This window comes from Telmatherina bonti (genome assembly GCF_933228915.1).
Source record: "Telmatherina bonti genome assembly, chromosome: 5".
Lineage (NCBI taxonomy): Eukaryota > Metazoa > Chordata > Actinopteri > Atheriniformes > Telmatherinidae > Telmatherina > Telmatherina bonti.
In genome coordinates this window covers 33,849,677-33,870,733 of record NC_136623.1, presented here as the reverse complement: position 1 = coordinate 33,870,733, position 21,057 = coordinate 33,849,677, and the positions used below count along the sequence as shown (strand labels likewise).

Here is a 21,057-nt window from a genome sequence, read left to right as displayed (position 1 = left end):
ATGTGGATCTTCCTGGGTGTTGCTGCCTTCACGTATCTTTACAAAAAAACTAACTTTATCCTGACTTTCGCTCTCAAAGAGCTCATTATGGCCGCAGCCTTATTTCTTACAGCCGGGCTGCTTCTCTCATATGTCAGGTTTGTTCATGGCCACAAGCTCACAATGTCCTGGGTGATTAATTTACCATTCAGTGTCTTGTCGTTTTTACCTGCTATCGACCACTTAATCCCTGCAACTGCAACACGGAGGAGCAAGAGAGCAGAGAATAAATGTGGAAAGGTAAGACAATTCTTCCGGAGTTTTAATTTAAAAAGCAGGTAAAAGCAGGAAAATTAAAGCTTCCTTTGAGCTCTTTTATTCATTATTCTGCAATCTTTGAGTTACCATATGTGTATGTGTGTGTGGATAAGCAGGAAAGTTGGGAAGTTTTATTTAAACATGTCAGAGATAAGGACATGTACATGATTATGTTAATGATTATGTCCATATCCTCACTGTTTGCAGAGCAGCAGAACAAGAAGAAAAGCAGAAACAAAGTGCTCTGGCTCAGCCTGTGCTTCCTGTGGGACCCCAGAGCCAGATGTGGTGATAGTTGGAGCAGGGGTTTTGGGCTCAGCGATGGCAGCTGTCCTGGCCAGGGATGGCAGGAGGGTGACAGTGGTGGAGCGGGACCTGACGGAGCCTGACAGGATAGTGGGAGAGCTGCTGCAGCCTGGAGGGTACAGAGCTCTGAGAGAGCTAGGGCTGGAAGGTTGGTTACTGTGGTCCTTTGTTTTTACCCAATGAAATGTTCAAAATGTGTTTTTTTTTTTTTTTTTTTTTTTTATTGCACATGCCCTCTTTGCTTTTTAATGTGGACTCCTCAGACAGATATTATAAATGTGACTCAGTTTTGTGGAAATACACATGAACTGTCTCCATATCGAAGCCCTTAACCTTTGCTCCACAGCATGTCACTGCAGTCTGTTGTGTTGTATTTGGCCCCCAGATTCAGCGGAGGGTCTGGATGCCCATCTGGTGAAGGGCTACGTGATCCATGACATAACAAGTGGCACAGAGGTGGAGATCCCTTACCCTGAGGAGGAGGGAAGCATCCAGTGTGGATGTGCATTCCATCACGGTCGATTCATTACGGGCCTGAGGAGAGCCGCCATGGCTGAGCCAAAGTGAGCAGAATCATGAAGGAAACAAACGGGCCAGATGGTGTTAATGGATGACAGAGCTTTAGACAGCTCTGTGTGTTAGGAGGACCAGAGGATTCATCGCAACTCTGTCATTTCTGTCCCACCAAGCCAAATTATAACTTGCTTATACTATCCAGGCACTTAATGTGTAAAACCCCATAAAAGGGCTTTATGGACATTTATCAGATCAGTTTTTACTGCTCAAAGTTACTGGTCTGTGACTGGGTGAAGTTGATGTTTCTAATGATACTTTTACGCCCTCTAGTGTCACATTTATAGAAGGCACAGTGACCAGTTTAGAGGAGGAGGATGGCTGCGTTACTGGAATCCAGTACAAAGATAAAGAAACTGGAGACGTCAAGGTGATAGAGAAAAGTGTGTTTAAATCCTCCCGCACTTCCCTGAAAGAGATGCCATAGGTGTGTGACGTGTGTGTGTGTCCTTCAGGAGATCTGTGCAGCTCTGACCGTGGTGGCTGATGGTTGTTTCTCCAAATTCAGGAAGAGCCTGGTGACTGCGAAAGCTCGCGTCTCCTCTCACTTTGTTGGATGCTTGATGAAGGTATTTATAAAAGAGAATGTGAACAAATAAGGAATTGTTAGACACGTAGGTAGTCTAATTCAGTGTTTTTCAACCTTTTTTGAGGCAAGGCGCACATTTTTCACTAAAAAAATCACAAGGCACACCACAAACCAAAATGTTTTTTATTTTTTATTTTAAAAAAAACCTCCACATTAATAATATAAAGTCCATCTTGTCAAAACCTCTTGAATAGAAATCAGATAAACACAAGAAGAAGGAATTTTGTTAGCTTTCACTGAGGTATGTTTGAATGAACACAGAGCTACTTTTTAAACCAATTAGGGGAAACTAGCTGATTTCTCAGAGCACACCTGATAATATCTAGTGTGCCATGGCACAGTGGTTGAAAAACACTGGTCTAATTAATTCTTTCCATTGGTACAAGTGTACAAGATGCTGCTTTAAGTGTAAAAAAAAATGCAACTGATCATGAAGTGAAGACATCTAAAGCGAGTTAAAAGCAACACATCTCATTAAAACAAGTATGTAAACTCAGAATCAGTCGCCACCTTTCCTCTCCGCAGGACTGCCCCCAGTTTAAATCCAACCATGCAGAGCTGGTGCTAGCACACCCCAGCCCAGTACTCATCTACCAGATCTCCTCCTCTCGCACCAGGGTGCTTGTAGACATCAGAGGGGAAATGCCTCGAAACCTTCCAGAGTACATGGCTGAGAGAATCTCCCCACAGCTGCCAGGTAAATGGTGTACGAGTCGCCTTGTTTTGTTTTGTTTCTGTGGATTGTGTCTTGTACAATAATCAACAATGACCTTTGACCTGAGGAAAAACAGTACTGCTGAGATGAATGGGGTTTATTTAAAGCTCAGGCTCACAAGGCGGTGGTGATGGTTGGTAGGAATACATGCAGACTTGGTGTGGGTCCCACCAGGGAGCCTGCAGTGGAAGGATTGGACATTCATGGAGCGCTGTGCTATTCAGCTGAAATATCAAAGACACAATATGAAAGCATCAGCTCCAATAACCTCGACTGAGGCTCAGCTGGAATGGAGGCGTCACTTACGCCGATGCATTGATAACTGTACATCTACACACCAAAAGGAGAAGCTTTTCCTTGTGCATGTTCCCAGCATGCACCTGTAGCGTTTCCTCCACATAGCCAGCCAACTGATTGACCTCCTGTGCTCTCGCTTTCTTTCCTTCTTTCAGAGCATTTAAAGGAGTCTTTCATGGAGGCGCTTCAGAACGATCGACTCAGGACCATGCCTGCCAGCTTCCTCCCTCCCTCTCCTGTCAACAAGCCAGGTACAGAAGTCTTTCTGGCAGCAAAACATAGACATGAAGTAACCAAACTGATTGACTTGTTTGTGTTTATGATGCACATGTTGGAAATTTTTCCTTCGGTCATTACTGTACAATTTAAAGTCATCTACAATCAGCTTGTCTTAATGGGAAATTTAAAATCCTGCTGCACTTTCCAGGCATATCTCAAACTTTGTCGTGTTTCATGGACACATTGAACATGTGTTTTATAAGGCAAGTTTACCTGCATTGCACAGTTCACTGAGAGGGTTGTTGAAAGTGCTTTTCAGAGACATGAGCAGAATTCAAAAAGAAAAAGAAATGAGAAAGGAAAAATATTAGATAAAATGGTGTTTAAAAATTAAAGCTTAAAAAGAAAGTGCAGGTTTAGACTTTTAAATAAAAACAATTGAAATGCAGCTGAGAACAGGAGGGTCTTTAACCTGGAAGTTCCAGCTGATCTGAGACTTTCTGGAAGTTTGTTCCAGACATGTGGAGACATAGAAGCTGAATGTTGCTTCTGATTCTGGGAACTGATGAAAGACTGGAACCAGATGACCTGGTCTGGTAGCTTCATACTGGTCAAGAGGTCTCTGATGTACTTTGGTCCTGAACCATTCAGGACTTTATAGACCAGAAACAGAACTTTAAAGTCTGTCCTCAGACAGACAGGCAGCCAGTGTAAAGATCTCAGAGCCGGACTGGTGTTGCCCACTTTCCTGGTCTTAGTGAGGACTCGAGCAGCCGAGTTCTGAATGAGCTGCGGTCGTCTAATTCCCCTTTAGCTTCGAGTCCATCTCTACCCCCAGATTTCTGCCCTGTTTGTAGGTGTAAAGAATGAAGATTTAGACCAACATCTATATTCATTAGGATATTTTGACACGGTGGGCAAAATGACCACCCCCAATTCTGCCCATTTTGTTTTTTTACACCTGGATTCTTGTAAGATTTAACTAAATAAATAAATGTGTTCAGCAGTAAGCTTGAGGGGGGTCAGGGTAGAGGTCATGAACTCACCTGTTCACCGACCTGCTTGGTCACCAGTGAATCCACGACACAACGTGCCATAAATTATGAGGCGTACATGAAACCGTGGTCTGTTATTTGCAGGCGTGCTACTCCTGGGTGACGCCTACAACATGAGGCATCCTCTGACCGGAGGAGGGATGAGTGTTGCTCTCAACGACGTTCGGATCTGGAGAAGTCTGCTCAAGAATATCCCAGACCTATACAATGACACTGCCTTACTACAGGTAAAACAACCTGCCCAGAATTTCCCTCCTCAGACTTTTGCTGAAGGTCAGATTGAGGTCAAACAAGCACAGAAACTGGGAGAAAAAAAAAAGAGAAAACCTTGCAGTTCTTGTGCTATATTAATTTTTCAGGATTAAATCAGTCTACGAATACAAGCCGAAGGTCTATTTGGAGTCGGCTGCATCATCTTTTATTACTTTCTACTCTAGGCGTGAGATTGCAGACCAGTGTGCAAAATTACACCCCGTGTTTTTGTCCATCTCAATAGGCAAAGAAAAAATTCCACTGGGAACGCAAGTCATCACATTCCTTTGTAGTGAATATTTTGGCCCAGGCCCTGTACGAACTATTTGCAGCCAATGACAGTAAGTCCCTATCTACCTTTACATCTAATACATGGAAGGAAAAAAAAGTGATTACAATTTTAATTTGCATTTTCCTCGTGTCTGTTTTAACTAGATTCTCTTCATGAGCTAAGGAAGGCCTGCTTCCAGTACTTTAAGCTTGGCGGTCAGTGCATTACTGGGCCTATTGGACTCCTCTCTGTGTAAGCACTCAGTACTGACCTCTACGATAAGTAGAAAGTGTGTTCAAGTTTGGAACAGTGGAATAAACTTTATAATAAAGGACTTTTTTTTTTTTTTTTTTTTTTTTTTTTTTTTAAATCCGTAGATATTTAACTGTTTATTAATGAGAGTGAGATTAGCTAAAACAACCGCAAAGCTGTTGGCGGTATTTTGCTAGCTTGGAGAGAAAAATACTTTAAATAATATCAAAGGTATTGCATGAAATATTACAGTTACAACAGACAGTAATACTGCAAGGGTATAACAGATAATACTGTTATAAACTAGTAAAATCCATCTTGTCAGTAGACTTCTAGCTTAGCAAACTGCTAGCTTAGCATAGCATGAGGAGATCACGCCTGAAATCCCCAAAGATAGTTAATAAAAAGCTGGACTCAGTTTAATTGAGTTTCTTTATTCTGTACAAAAGAAGAAGGAAAAAAAAAGTAAATTTAATAAAAATTTGAGTTAGAGAGAGATCTGTGTAAATATTGAATCAAGACTGCTCATTTAATTTTATATCTAAGCTAAGCTAATCACCTGTGCTATCTACTTCAGCGTTAGGCCCACTTCCATTTCCAAAATGTTAAACCATGCTGTCAAACACTAGTGTAAGCATCTTAAAGGAATTACTAACATCATTATTTAATCACCAGACTGACACCCAAACCCATGACCCTCATCGGACACTTCTTTGCCGTGGCGCTGTATGCTGTCTACTTCAACTTTAAGGCCGAGTCATGGATCACCAAACCCAGGGCGATATTTAGGAGCGGAGTCATCCTGTACAAAGCCTGCAAAGTCATGTTTCCACTCATCTACTCTGAAATCAAGTACTTTGTCTATTAGACAGCACATCTGGACATAAAGACTGAACTGTGTGTGTGTGTTTGTGGTCTGAAGAGGATTTCTGCTGGAAACCCACACGTTAAAGCATCTGTTGAATTTTGAGGATTTTTTTTTTAAAGCCTTTGTTTCTATGAATATTCCATCATTTCAACAGATGAAAGTTGTTTGCAGCTACATCTTTGTACACTATTTTCACTGAACATGTTTAATGGCCTTTTTAAGCAGAAGTGCCATGATGTAGCCCTGTTTGTGTTCACCAACAGTGCCTTGTCTGGTCAAGGCTCAGGAAGAAGAAACGGTTTCTGCTGGATGTTTTTTTTGCTTCTACAGGGATTCTCTTCTAATGAATTACATTTTTTTTAAATGAAGCACTTATTAATATAAACCATTGTGTGAAACTTAGCTTTGCATTGTATTGTAGGCTAATTTTCCAGGGTATTTTCAGCCTGTTTGGCAAAGTAAAATGTTTTTTTTCTTCTCAGGAAACACTGAATGGACTTAATTCTATTGGATACGAGTAAAGTCTTGATGTAGAATATACACAATCACTGTTAACCTTGCTAGGACTGTGTTGGACCTACCTTTGCTTTCAGTGTGGTCTTAATTCTTTGTCATAGATCCAACAAAGTGTTGGAAACGTTCCTCAGAGATTTAGCTCCATGTTAACATGAAGCATCACACAGTTGCTGCACATCATGATGAGAATCTCGTTCCACCACATCCCAAAGCTGCTCTGCTGGACTGAGATCTGGTGACTGTGGAGGCCGTTGGAGGACAGTGAACTCATCGTCATGTTGAATAAAGCAGCTGGAGACTATCAACTTCACCATTAGACCACCAACAGCCAGAAACATTGATTACAGGCAACTCCTTTCATGATGTTTCCAGCTGATGCTGATCCTACCATGTGAATGTGGAGCTGAACTGGAGACTCATCAGACCAGCAACGTTTCTCCATCTTCTATTGTCCAGTTCTGGTGAGTCTGTGTGAATTGTAGCCTCAGTTTCCTGTTCTTACTGACAGGAGGGAACCCGCTGTGGTCTTCTGCTGCTGGAGACCATCTGCTTCCAGGCTGGACGAGTTGTGTGTTCTGAGACGATGTTCTGCATATCTTGCTTGGAACCAGTGGTTATTGGACTTCCTGTTGCCTTTCTGTCATCTCCAACCTGTCTGTTCATTCTCCTGACTTCAACTAACATCTTTGCCACATTTAAATCCCCTTTAATTCCCTTTTTCCCCCACTTGGACACACAGTTTGTACTTATCTTAGTCATATAGACATGTCTGAATGTACTGGGTTGCTGAAATGATCGGCTAATTAGCCATTTGTATAGACAGCAAAATTGGACAGCAGCTGCTTATAAAGTGACTGGTTTTTGTATGTAGGAAGTATTTTTTTGGACGCCTTTTCATTATTTGTAATGCATATGTATCAAGCTATGGTATGAATCTCAGTTGTTGTTTTCTCCTGTGATGACATGGCCTGTCGCACTGCCTCTGCCTGTGTTTGTCTTGATAAGCTGTTCAAGTAAACCCTAATGATTAAACATTTGTATGCACCTGCATTGGTTATAAAATGAAACACCATTCACTTACCAGAGGCTGCATTTCACCACCATAATATCAGTTATATCTTGTTTGCACCTACAGACCTGCAGTTTCAATTAATTATGAGGCTTCTATTTAGTATTCACAGCTTTGATTATGATTTTTTTTCATTGGAGTTTTAGGCCTGCAGGTAAGAAAATACAATCACAATCCTCCCACATGCAGCTTATCCATAAAGCTCAGGGTTGCTTGGTTTGGCCTTACAGGTGTAGAACCATTAAAGTTGGTAAGTTTCAGAAAGCAGCCTTGACATGTTGATAAAACATCAATTTACAGACAAACCAAATATTAAATGATTGAAAAGGAACACCGATATGACCAGTAGATGGCACTCACTCCCAGCTGGAGGGTTTTTCACTGAGAGCTTCAGCTCCTGACTGAATTAAAGCCTCCTGCTGTGCTTTAGAATATAAATTCATGACACGTTCCAGAAGAAGTTCAGTGATTTTAAAAGAATTAATTCCCAACAACGTCTCGCTGCCGCTTCTTTATCTAGAAATGGAAGAACGGTAAAACTGATGATTTATTTTTCTAAGTTTATGACACAATAGCAATTAAAATTGTCCGGTTATCTCAGCAGGAGTCCTTGCGCTCGAGGACTTAAAAGTACTTTCTGGGTCAAATTAAAACCCTAATACAAGACACTTCAAACAGAGACGCCTCATTGGTTATTCCAGTCATTATTCCAGTGAAACGAAATAATCAATATCTGCTTCTGTTGTGTCAGCATCATGAATAGTTATAATTATTTTACACTGCAGCGTATAAAGACGTCCTCCCATCTCCACACACCTTAAACCACCTGAAGGAGAAACAGAAAATGGACCGGCTCCTCTGCAAAACTCAACGTTAGAAGCAGAGAAAGACGCAAATTCAGGGATTTCCCAGATTGCAACAATTAATTTACTTTTATTGTTATTTTATACATCACTGATACATTGTTCAGGTGAAATAATCGGAAGAATTATCCATATTTGACTCTTTGCGACTTTCCACGAGGACACAAATACTGGTGTGGAAGACCAGAATAAAGGGTGGGAACAAGGCTCCAAGAGGGAGGGTGACGTACTGTACACGCTTCCCTTCGCCTGCTTCAACCTGCTTTCGGCCTGCATACCTACCTGTACCAGCTCAGACTCACCTGACGGCCATGCGCGGAGAGAAAGCCTGCTGCTCCGTTTTAACCACATTCAACACCCCCCCTCTTCCTGCTGTAGAGTAATCCTCCTTTTTAGACAGAACATCAGGGAACATCCCTGTTGGTGTTGGTAGCAGCAAGCTTTCTACTAACAGTTATCATTATGGTCTTTAGAAAACAAAAGAAAAAACAAAACAAAAAGAAAACTACTGTACAGCTACTGCTAAGAGAACCTAGGAACCTGGCCATGACGCTTTCACACCAGATTAAAGTGCTAGAAGCAACCCACCAATGCACACTTTATTATATATATATATATATATATATATATATATATATATATATATATATATATTTTTTTTTTTTTTATATAGCATTATGTATTTTATATATATATATATATATATATATATATATATATATATATATATATATATATATATATATAGGAACAAATCTACCTTTTTAACATTAATTTACAGGGTAATATACATTATATAGTAACAGCTGAAATATCAGCACAAATATATCACTGTCACACTCAACAGCAAAATATATATGATTATATAAAGCCATATATAATCATATATACCAATATATAATTGTCAAATATGCATGTAAAACAATTAACCACGTCTCAGGCGTTTCAAATAATACCCGGAGAAGCAATTGTATCAAGACGTAAAAGCTTTACAAGTTCTTTCTCTTGAAAGAGCAACAGGCGACGGCGAAAGTGCCGCAACCCGCGGGTTATTTGAGGTCACAGGACAGTTATTTGCATATTCCACGAATCTATTGCAACACGTTACTGTCTACAAACAGTACAGCCGGCGTCCTGCGAGGGTTAGCCGGTGTTAGCTGGACTCGCGTACACCCACTGAACAGAACATTACGACGATGGGTGGTCTGGTTATAGCGATGTGCTTTCAGATGGTGTGCTATGACGGTGAACAACAGGAGGACTACAATACACGATACTCAGTAAGTTTAGCCTCGAGAGGACAACCCAAACCAGAACCAGAAAAAGATTAACCCACCCACCCATCCCCCCCTGCACTACACACAGCAAATAATCTCTTTCCCAAGAGTTTAAGTGTCATTGTATCCTGTTGCCGAAGTGTTTATGTTTCCACAAATCACCATTTTTATTTGGACACTCCACAAACAAGAGTGATGGAATGTGATCAGCTCCGCGTCTACTGGTTCTCTCCCGCTAACTGGGTCTCTCTCCGTCAAGGCTGACAGCACAGTGAGTAACATCCTACTGAGTGAACAAAGTTCTGGGGGAGAGGTGCAGGGGTTGGGGAGGGGGGGGGGGGGGGGGCTCCTTGAGGTTCTGTAAAGTTCTGATCGGGACTGATAGAGCTGTTCTCTCGTCTCGCAGGAGTCCCAAACGAAGGTCTTCTCTGCCTCTCGATGGTCCTACGTGAGGTCTCCACAGTCCCTGTTCTGCTCCCTTTTCATCTCGCCCCTGGGATACAACCTTGCATCTTCTCACACACACTCCCCCCCTACTCTGCAAAAAACGCTGCACAAGGCTGCAACAAGATACACACAAAGGTCATTTTTTCAAAAGAAAAACAAAAAAGAAACAAAGCTCCGTAATATCTGCAGTAGTAACGCACAACAAGCATCCAATAGCTGGCTTCCAGACTGCGGAGCCCTGGTGATGTGCAGATAAGTTTGGGACGTTGCCATTGTTCTAGAGGAGATGGACTCCTTAGTTTGCCCTTTGCAGGACTAGATTCTTTTTTCTTTTAATTTTCCCTGTGGTGCACCGTTTTGTTATTCAAAAGCCCAGACCTCTATGTCCTGCACATAGAAATCCTCCTTTTTGGAGAGCATGGGGTTCCCAAATGTTTTACAGGAGTGACTCCTGCCATGGTAGAGGTCTCCATCCAGCCACAGGCCAAACTCACCGCTACGAGAGAAGAAAGCACAACGCTTAAAAAGTTGCATTTAAAAATAAACTATTTATCTTATGCAAGCTGGAGAACATTATGCACGATTTACATATCTTTAACTGAGCTCAGATTTATATAATCAGCCACTTTAGAATTCATGTTTATTCAGGAAGCTTCCAAACTAGAGCAGAGTTCGTCAGAAATCATGCCAACACAAAAGTAATGATTTACACTGCCAGTCAGAGGACTCACCTTCCTCCACCAAAAGCTAAAGAATCCATGTCTCCTTTTATGAAAAACATGTTGTCCCCCGTCCATTTGTACACCTGCCGAGAATAACAGACATATACAGATGTGTACAGATGTTGCCTGATGAATGAAAGTTAACTCGCGCTGTGTAAACAGGACCGTCTGGTGAAAAATAAAAACGCTGTCAGAGAACAAACTGAGCAAATCTCTGCTGTTTGTTTTACCATCAGGTTTTAGCCTAAACAAACACACACCATCTCTCCTCGGTGCCCTCTAATCATGAAGCTACTGGCAAAAAGCGATGAGAAACAGTGTTTTCTGAGCAAAGTGTTGTACCTCAAACTCTGGATTGAAAGTGAAGAGGAAGGTCTCTCCTGTGCCATAAAAGCCATCGCTGACCTTAAATGGTTCTGATGCCAGAGCACCAAACACCTAAAGATGCACAACAACAGATCAGAAATCACAACGCCACTGTAAGACCTGTTGTTCTGTAATATTACACCTGCAGCTTACCTGGCCGTCACTGTCTTTGATGACCAGGAGGACTGGGGTGTCCTGGCCCTGCATGGCTCGATACAGTGTCTTAATGCTCATGCCGTGCTTTGATGTGCCAAAGGCCAGCGTCCACGGGTACCCGATGGTGCGTGGTGGGAGATTCTTGGCAAGCTGTGGGATGATAAGTGAGAAAATAAAGAACTGAGGGGATGATGGAAAAAAAAAAGAAAAAAAGGAATTGAAATGGAAAGGTCACAGCCATTAATGCTCAATTACATCTGCAGCGACCCTTTGACACAGTCTGGCGTTTAAAGAGGAGTAACAGGGCTCCAAACATGGAGAGCAGCCTCCAGAGAAAGAGAGGTCCAGCACTCCCTGAGAGAGCCCGCCGCCCGGCTGCAGACAGACTGAAGGATTAACACGGCGGCGGCTGTGGTGCACGGGGAGATAAAGCCAACAAAGGCGCTGGAGGAACAGCGCAGCGTATGCTTCATTCCAACAGGCAGATAAAACAGACACGGACTAAAACATGGAATTAAAGCGACAACTTTCTACAGGAAGTGGCATAGTTTCTGCTGTACAGGACAAAGGCAGACTTTAAATGTTTTATTCCCTCTCCGGCGAGTCCATCAGGCCCCTTGGGTGTTTTTTTCGCTGGCTCAGCACGTTTCTCTAATGGTGGGTCTGAAGCAGTTATGCAGTGGGAAGGCAGGAAATGAAACCACGAGGAGATGAGGCCCAACCAGGCTCACCTCTGCACTTGGAGTCTGAGCTCCGTCCTGAGTGATGAAAGAAAGCTGCGTATTGGCAGCGTATGGGTAAATAAGCCAACAGGGACTCATTTGGAGCAGTGTGTGTGTGTGTTAACCTGCAGTGGATGTGAGGCAAACACATTTCAAAATAACATTAAAAGGTAAATGCCGACACCTTCAACAACCAAATCATCTGGATCCTTTAACTCATGCCTATTGTAAAGTAATGAGCATATAAAAAAACCAACCCGTTCATGTTATAAATTCTATTGATCAGCTGACCAACCAAGTCATTCGTTTCAGAGCCTGATGTAAGGAGGCATCAGGTGACCTACATGTTGACAGCTCTGTAAGTAATCCTGCTCTGCTGAATGCATTCATCAAGTCACCTAACAACTGCTGTGCAGAGACCAGGCTCACTCCCAAAGCACCGCGGTGACAAAACGAGGCTTACAGGGAGCTGCACATACGATTTACAAGCATGTTTGAAAGTGAAATGACCAGCAAATCCCCCAGTTTTGCATGTTAACCAGTGTGACGCACAAGCTGCAGAGCTTGTGAACACTTTAGTCTTTTTTTTTCTTTAACTCATTTGTCAACTAATTAAAGGTGAAAGAAAATGTTGAGTCTTTCTGAGTTTATTCAAAATGAAAAATACTCTAAGCCCACTTTTAATAGTTAACTAATACATCAGTATGTTTTCAGTCCAACAAGAAGCCTTGGCTCTTGTCTGGGTTGACCGGTATTTGTGCTGTGGAATAGGAGCAAACAAAGCAACAGCTGGAAATGATTTTCAGTAGAGGATTCATACACATTTGGTCTGCCAGTGTGTATTTATAACAGAAGAGTTTATGAATAAATCAAGAATACTACCCATGCTCATTATAATGACAGGTACAGCCACGCAGAGCAAACGTAGAGCCAGTAAACTCTGTTTTAATCCAGTTTGTCTACCTTTGTCAGAAATGATACACCCAATAATAAATGGCGTACATCTTCACAACTACAAGGGCTGCAAGTATAATCTTGGTCTCAAAAGCAAGCCGAGACGTGTGAGATTACTGCGAAGCTGTCAGAAAACCGCATCACGTTCAGACAAAACTAGAAGATAGTAGCCCAGCTCATCCAGGAATTAGCAAAGTCATGTCTGATGTGGAAAAGCAAAAGCTACAAAACAAACCAGATAAGTTTAAAGATGTTTTAATAGAGGTGTTACACAAGTAAATATCTAAGGAACCTATTGGTTAATGATAATGCCACCATCTCTATGTATGGTAAGAGTCAGGAGAGTTGAGGGGCGGCCTCCATATTCAACTTAGAAACGCCACAAAGATCCAGAAAGAAGTGGAAAAATGACTTTCATTAGATTATTTCAAATGACGAGAAACATCTTTGTAATCAGCAGAGGTTCTGCTTCACATGACACCTTGTTTTGTGATTTGCTTGAGGTGGAGAAATGAGCAGAAGCTCTGCGTTTTCCTTTACATTCCCATAAAACTGCTTGTGGCCTGAACTAAGTTCCATCTGGAATGGTGGAGTCTTTTAGTTAAGTTTCTCCTTGTGATTTTGATGTGTTACATGTCAGGACTGGTGCTTCCTAGTGGGTGTAAAGATCATGAACACCCCTCGTAATGATGGAGAGGTTGGTAGTGTTTAAACAACAAGGCCGCTCTACGGTGAAGAGGAATGAAGAGCGACAACCAATATCAGACACTGGCACAACAGTCATCTCTTTCTGAACGCCGGCCATTGTCAGGTCTGGTCTTTTTGTAGAAGATGTGGAACTTTAGCATTGAGAGAGGGTGTTGAGAGCAGTCTTTACCTTCTCTATCTGGTCAGCCTCCAGGAGATCACTGGGCTCTTTGAGGTTGGGTTTGAACGTTTCAGGCTCCAGCTCAGCTTTGATGGATGTGCCATGCTTGGAGTTCACCTCCTCTTTGGTGGTAATCTACAGGTGCAAATAACAGTTAGTGATGCATGTGCACAGACAACTAGAGAGCTCCCAGATAGCACTGATACTTAACGGGTTCAGCTACTCTCATCTATCTATCCCTCTGTTGGAATTATATCAGGCAATCTATGGATCAAACTACACCTTTAACAAGTAATTCAAGGTCGATGGTGAACTTTTAAGGGTTCCGGTGAACTGCTGCTATGGGTCCAGTCAGAGGAAGCATTTAGGGAAAACAACTTTAAGTTACAGCTCAAATGTGGGAATAAAAAAAATCAAATTAGAAAGTTTTCTCCCCTTTTTTTTTTGTTTTAAGCATAGACATTGTCCTGCCAAATGATATCCTTAACACAGAAACGATCCAAGAATTAGATGAGGATTACTGAGTATTTTCTCAAACATCAGATGACCGGGGCTGCTTTGACAGAACTCTGAGAGCAGGCAGAGATGCCGTCTGGGAGATGAGAATATAAAGTGAAAAGGAAATCAACCTAATGAATAATTTGTATTCTTCCCAAACAGTCTGTTGGGACTCTTTGGGTTATTTATCTTTGATGATAACAGAGGCTGATGGTTGGGCACATTGCCACCGGTGAAGCTCTCATGTTTCAGTTCGCATTCAAACAGCGCCTACCTGCATTGTCCTCAGAAACCATCATTCATCCTGTAAGGGGAGTCTTACTTCCACCCTCTTACCAACAAACCAAGTCTTTCTCCGTTAATCCTCTCATCGTCACTGGGTCAGCCCTCACACAGGTCACATTCTTAGCATCAGAGGCTGTTTTATTTTAAAGGAAAATAGGGGATTTCTTAGTAAAAAACACATCTCTTTGCCTTAACCACTACAGATTTGTCATAACAACTAGAACTTTATAACCAGAAGAATCTTGAGGGCTGCATGATAAAAATGTAAAACAAGTCTAAGAAAGACAGCCTGACACACTGAGATAAGGCAGCTGTCACGTGAAAACCTGATCGTGCCAAACAAGCCAACTTGTCTGTAGTGAAGTGATAACACATTTTTAAGCCAAATACCAGGGTCTATCTTAGAAATTTGAATAGATTAAGGATAAATGTACTAAAACCATGATGCTTATTTACAGGGATGGGGAAATGTACTTCTAAAGGTTAGTATGCAACATTGGCAGCAACAAAAGCCTGCGGTATGAAGCGGTATGTTGGTGTGGACAGCAGAGGGAGGGGTAAACGTGGCTGGTCAGGGCACCTGGAGTCGTTTGCAGAGCGAACGCAGATCTTCACTGTTTAGTGCATCAATCCGACGGTGGTACTCCGTCAGAGACACTACCTGGTAGTACAAACACAGGAACAGGTGGACAATAAAACTGGGCCAGTTCTATAGCCAGCCATGGGGATTCCAGCATTTCTTCTTATAAAAAGGTGGATGTTAGTAGCTGGAAAAGGCAAAGTGCAAAAACAGGCAAAAAGCCACTTTAGTTTGGATGAAAGAAGGTGTTACTAAGTCATTTTGCATGTTTGTGTAATGATTTAAAAAAAAAAAAAAATCACTGCTATAAGACGCTGCAGCAGACAGGAAAGCACGATTGTACAAAGGAAGCTTGTTGACAAAAATCTGCTGAGATTTAACTGATGCAACACAACTTGCCGTGGCTCTGTGTCACAAGGAACCAGACAAACACAATGACCCACTAAGCATGGCTTCCAAATAAAGCTGTACCCCAAGCCGATGCATACTCGACAGAGAATCGCTGCTTGTGTTATGCCACCTAGCAAATATTGTGTAACACTCCTGGGAGGGAAATGCATGTTTCTCATGTGATGAAACCATAAGATGAGTGGCTTTGTAAAGTAAACATTGTTTCCACCACTTTTTCTTCCTGATACACCACAGATCACTTTCCAGTCACCTTGTTACTTACTGGTGTAACTTTTCTAGTAACAAGCCGACTCTTTGCAGGTTTCAATAATGCAGCGCAAGGGTAAACTACAGCCCTCATGAAAATTACATCCCTCACCTTCTGATGAAGGCACTTTGCTGCATTTGACACTGGAAACTGGTTAGCTGGTAGCATGCAAGCGCCTACAAGATACTGAGGAACAGAACAATGAAAATGTTGACCTGGGATGATGAATGTCAACATTTGGATGTGACCATCGAGTTAAATCTTGTCTTTTTAAGACAGGTCAACATTATTTATATTATTTATTCTATTTATATTCTTCACTTCCCCATGTATTCTGTTGACAGGTCTAAAAAGGGGTAGGATGAAGTATAACTTGTTTGCTCCAACGCTAAACCTAACACTCATCCTGTTTTCCGAACCCAGTGATTTCCACAGAGCATATATATACACATATATACATATATATACCCATACCTACACATATATACGCATACATACCCATATGCATACCTACAAACATTCATATTATACACACATATAGACTCATACATATACCTACACATACACATACATACATAATGATACCTAGCTGTACCCTTATACATATTTACATTTCTAGGAATACACACCTCTACACATTCTCACACCCATGCATATACAGACATACACCCATGTATACCCCCACATAACCACCAACACTTACATGGACAGTCCTGTTTCTCCCATTTGTACCTCCTCTGAACTAATTTCAAACTCTCATCCACATTCTTGCTGCAAAGCATCTGTCTAAATATTTAAGATCATAATTTCAAATGAGCTCGAGAAAAAAAGACATAATAATAGTACAATAATAGTAATAACTAAAACATGTATGCCTTAAATAAAGTGGTATTTTACTACAGCACAAAGGCTGCTTCTTAAACAGGTACAACTTTTAGAGAAAAAAACACGATCATATCTTATTAAAGAGTAGGATTAATGTCCTGACTGACAAATAGTGGTTAAATAGGAGCAATCCTGTCACCATTCATTGAACTAACCGGGGTTAAGAGCTAGCAGGCTAATTAGCTCCGCTAGCATTTTAGCTTTACATGCTAAAAACATCAACATACAGAAATATTCGTCGCCAAAGGCAGAAGATATAAAGAAAACATTAACAACATACACAAGTGTACTTCTCCTGGTCCTTCCCCCTTCTAGAAAACATGTCCTACTAACTGGGCGAGGTTGAAGCTAAAAAGTCACATTACAGATCCGTGAAGTTGTCCCCGAGTCTCCCTGAGACGGGCACCGGGAGTTTGCTGTGAAGCCTGAGAGACTGCGGGCTAAAATAGAAACATGTTTTTCTGAAAGGGTTGCTACGCTGTATGGTTTGATTGACACGACTAATGGCCAATAGGAACGTGGGGAGGGAAGGAAACTGGCCTCCTATTGGTTGAAGAATGATCGCTGCTCGGAACTCATGACCGACTGAATTTAAAGAGACAGTAATACCAAAATCCCAGCGAAACCAAAAATCCCAGCTGAAAAGCAAGTTCTCAAACTATAAAATTGATGCCATAAAGTCAGCACCTGATTTTAAACTTTCTTAAAGAAATTTAATAATTCTTAATTAAGTTTTTTTTTTAACGTCTAATTACAAAGGTATAGTTAAAACTTAATCACTAGGGCTTGTTTATTTAGATGTAGTGGATCATGTAACTTTTGTTTGTTTGCCTTTTTTCAAATAATAAATGTATAGTTATTCATATATATTAAGTAAACTTAATCATTAGGGCTTGTTTATTGAGATGTAGTGGATTATGTACCTTTTGTTTGCCTAAAGGTTCACAGATAAACAAATCAGTCCACTTTGTTTCCTACATCAAGTTTAATAATAAAAGTACAGGTAAAACCTAACCATTAGGGCTTGTTTATTCAGATTTAGTGGATTGTGTACCTTTTGTTTGCCAAAAAGTTCACATAGAAGCTAATCAGTCCCCTTTTTCCATAAATCATCTATTTACATTAAATTTAAATGCAACCCCTCCATCGTATCAACTTTTTTCCTACGACTGCTTCATTTTCATTACCCACTGGCTTCTGAACAGCTATCCACTGAGTGCAAACTCTGCTTATCTTCACCAAAAGTACAGAAATCTGAATGTGCAGGCTATCCTTTGCTCTGCTTCCTGGCTTGACTTCCACATTCTGTAAATCTACAACAAAGAGACAGAGTTTTTTTTGTGACAGATAAGGAAGAAGCACTGTCACATTTCCTCTGGGGGGGGGGGGGGGGGGGGGGGGGGGGGTATTTCATAATCAAACAAGCACGAGCAACTCATTATGGCTGGTCATTTGTCATTCAGAGGATGAAGCTGACAAATACTGACCAACACTAGTTGACACGCACACGACGTATGATGAAACTACGATACAGTGATCAAGAAGAATTAACATTTACACAAACATGCAAAACACTTTGGTTGGAAGTTCAGAGTAGCACATTTCCAAGCAAAGCAAAGTGTGACACATCATAGCTTACAGTGAAAAAAAGATTTACTAATAAACCAAGAAATATGCAGTGATACACAAAAGGTGCAAAATACTGAAGCAGAAAACAAAACTGAGGCTTGACGACTACACCATTCAAATCTGGACATCAACACTATGCACTGTAAAACACAAGCAAATCAATTATTCAACATTTAATTTAGCATAATAATAAGTCTAACAATTACAGCACGTAAGCTTGTGCTTTCACAGGTTATGGATTAAACAGCAGTGGAGAGTGGTTTTTAATCCATATCTGTGAGGCTGTGAACAACACAAAAGATGCACCTTGAAGTGAGGAACATTTCTGCATAGACCTTACCTCCCATTCCTTGACATTGAGGTCAGTAATGGGCTCATCGTCAGCTGACTCAGATACCTCATTCTTCTTGACAACCCTGAACCCAGGCTCTTGTCCCATACCCCTGACCCCCTCTCCGTACATGTCTGGGCTCCACTGCATGAAGAACACATACAGGTGCTCTGATCTAGGGAGGAAAAGCAACACACACATGAGATAACTTCAAAATATATGCATTTAAGTAAGAATTAAGGTGGAAATTTTTTTATTTTTTTTTAGGGGATGGGGGTTACTTTAAAGTATGCCACAAAACAAAGGCAATGTAAAAAATAAATGTTTCAAAGCCTCGGCTGAGCAAACAAAACCTGCAATCTGTTAAGTAATCCCAAGACATTTCTTCAACTTAAACAATAACTCAGTCCAATACGGACGATTATAATCAATCACTGTTCAAAATCAAGAACAATTCAAGTCCTATCTCCGTTTAATCAGTAATGTTACAAAAAAGGAAGCCAACTCACGTCAAACACGCAAACAGCTCCAGATTATTATACAACGCTGCCGGCTAACGATAGAGAAAACAACGCGCATCGTGCGACGCTAAAGTTGGCAGATGTGAAAGAGCTTTTGGCTTTCAGGCTGCTGGGTTGCACTCAATGTCATCGCTGCGCGCCACCTATTCAGTCGCCTTTTTACCTCCCTCACTGTAATGTCAGGAAACTTAAACACACATCTCATGGATCATTTCCCATTTAGGTCAAGCTACAGGGAGACTGGCAGCATCTGAATAAACAAGGCTGTAAGAAGTGTGTTGTCAGTCAAAGATTTATAAATCACTTCTCCCACACCCCTCAGCCTTTTTGCAGCACAAAGATGGGAGACAATTAATGAGCTGGAACATGTTTAAGTCCTGCATTTCAGCGCAGGCTTTGAATCTGACATATCCTTGGGTTATTATCTCCATTAGCAACACACATCACAGCAAACTTGCTGCCATCAGGTGGGAAAGATTGTAGCTTAGCAACCTGCGAACAAACACAAACAGCTCGAAAAGATTTCTGAAGTCCACACTGAATGATGAGAGGATTATTTCAACATTATGACTCCTGAGACATTCAGACATCCATGTCCTGCTAAGGAGAATACATTTGTTATGTGAAAAACACAGAACATACGCTTTCAATGTTAAACTTCCAGAAAATAAGAAAACCAAAAACCCTTAAGTCTTAAATGTAGCCATTTATGACACATTGCAGCATGTTATTACTTATTTAACATTAACTACGTCAGAATGTGGAAGCAGCAGTGTGTAAAAACAAAGTGCACTCCTGCTGCCTCCTCTGGAACTAAGCAGCTTCCAGCTTCTGGCAGATAATCAAACAGCATCTCGGCACCATCGCCACACGCCAAGTGTCAAGCTCAGTGATGGAGGAGGGATGACGTGGCGCCATTGACCACCAGTATACCAGAATATTCGGCAGTAAAATGTGAGGACTTCAGTTTGTCTGACAGGACAATAATCCACAGCACACCTGCACAGATCCTGCACTGGAGTTGAGCAAGACTGAAATAATGACTGCAAACCCCAGCGAACTGTTGAAACAACATAAACAAAAGAGAGATTCCTCCACTGTAAGACAGGTACTCTTGTGTTAACAGCATCTGAACAAACACAACAGCCTATAAACGCATCACAAACATGACTTCCAGCTGCTGTCAAAGATAATTGACACAAACCTAACGTGGTAAAGCATAAGGCTGCAATGATTAACGCTGGATAAATAAACATGCTGTTTACATTGGGTTGTCACTGCTACCTCCCTTCATCTGAATAGTTGAACAGCCAATCAGAGTGAGATGTTAATGAAGTCTGACACTCGCTGATGCTGCTGATGTGCCCCAACATGAACTGAAACAGTTGTTGTGCAGCTGTCTGCTCATTTTGACAAAGACACCCGAAGTAACCAAACTGGGCAACAAACCACTATTCTGTATCAAATTATCTCTAAATCTGGTTCAAATCAAAGACTTTTTGAATTCAAGTGTCTTATCAAATTATCTTAGTGCAATTGAGATTCATTCCCCACATCAGCAGATTATAAGGACTCATGAGGAAGAACATTTTTCCTTGTAATGAGTCTCCATTGAGTGTGAAGAGCTCTAAATGTAATTACTGGCAGTGCTGACTTGGCAGCTGAACAGCCACGCCGAGTGACCCTACTTGGGTCGTGACTGCATGTGCACGGCTGCTTCGACGGATGCAGATATTTCTTTGTGTTTGTAGCTTTAGTCCGCATGCAAAAACAGGAGTGAAACCCTTTGGTTTGGTCCTGAAACTGTTCCAACTGTGTGTTTATGTAATGTAAACAGTGCCGTGGAAAATGCCACACTCTTGTGTGCAGTCTCAAAGTCATAAACGAACCACGGCTTCTAAGTTTACATGACATGCATTCTGAGGACAGATATATTAGTTTTAGATGCAACGCAAACATTCTACCGCTTTAACCAATCCCCTGTTGTGTGTGTGCTTAGAAATAAAGAGTGAGTTT

At 41.3% G+C, this 21,057-nt stretch overlaps 2 protein-coding genes across 5 annotated transcripts in view; one reads left to right on the top strand and one right to left on the bottom strand.

The window, feature by feature from the left end:
* Window positions 1–5,694, top strand: sqlea (squalene epoxidase a; the record flags this gene model as incomplete). The annotated part of the gene is made up of 11 exons (XM_079240892.1): window positions 1–279; window positions 505–751; window positions 989–1,166; window positions 1,450–1,546; window positions 1,632–1,745; window positions 2,291–2,462; window positions 2,933–3,028; window positions 4,136–4,278; window positions 4,548–4,644; window positions 4,739–4,826; window positions 5,502–5,694. 11 exons carry the CDS (start codon window positions 1–3, stop codon window positions 5,692–5,694), a joined length of 1,704 nt encoding a protein of 567 aa, XP_079097018.1.
* A 3,201-nt stretch (window positions 5,695–8,895) lies between these two features.
* Window positions 8,896–21,057, bottom strand: part of oxr1a (oxidation resistance 1a) — a 70,693-nt gene continuing 58,531 nt past the window's right edge. The window contains exons 9-16 of one of the 4 annotated variants that reach the window (XR_013771314.1): window positions 18,530–18,695; window positions 15,018–15,098; window positions 13,664–13,789; window positions 11,108–11,260; window positions 10,931–11,026; window positions 10,598–10,671; window positions 10,067–10,362; window positions 8,896–9,979 (exon numbers count right to left, since the gene is read on the bottom strand). Coding sequence is in view for 3 of the 4 variants with exons in the window: in XM_079240425.1 (XP_079096551.1) it covers window positions 10,227–10,362; window positions 10,598–10,671; window positions 10,931–11,026; window positions 11,108–11,260; window positions 13,664–13,789; window positions 15,018–15,098; window positions 18,530–18,695 (832 nt within the window). In the remaining variant the exon portion in view is untranslated. Of the gene's footprint in view, window positions 10,363–10,597; window positions 10,672–10,930; window positions 11,027–11,107; window positions 11,261–13,663; window positions 13,790–15,017; window positions 15,099–16,840; window positions 17,843–18,529; window positions 18,696–21,057 lie in introns of those variants that run through there. The other 3 variants (XM_079240425.1, XM_079240427.1, XM_079240426.1) reach the window with 3 other exon arrangements.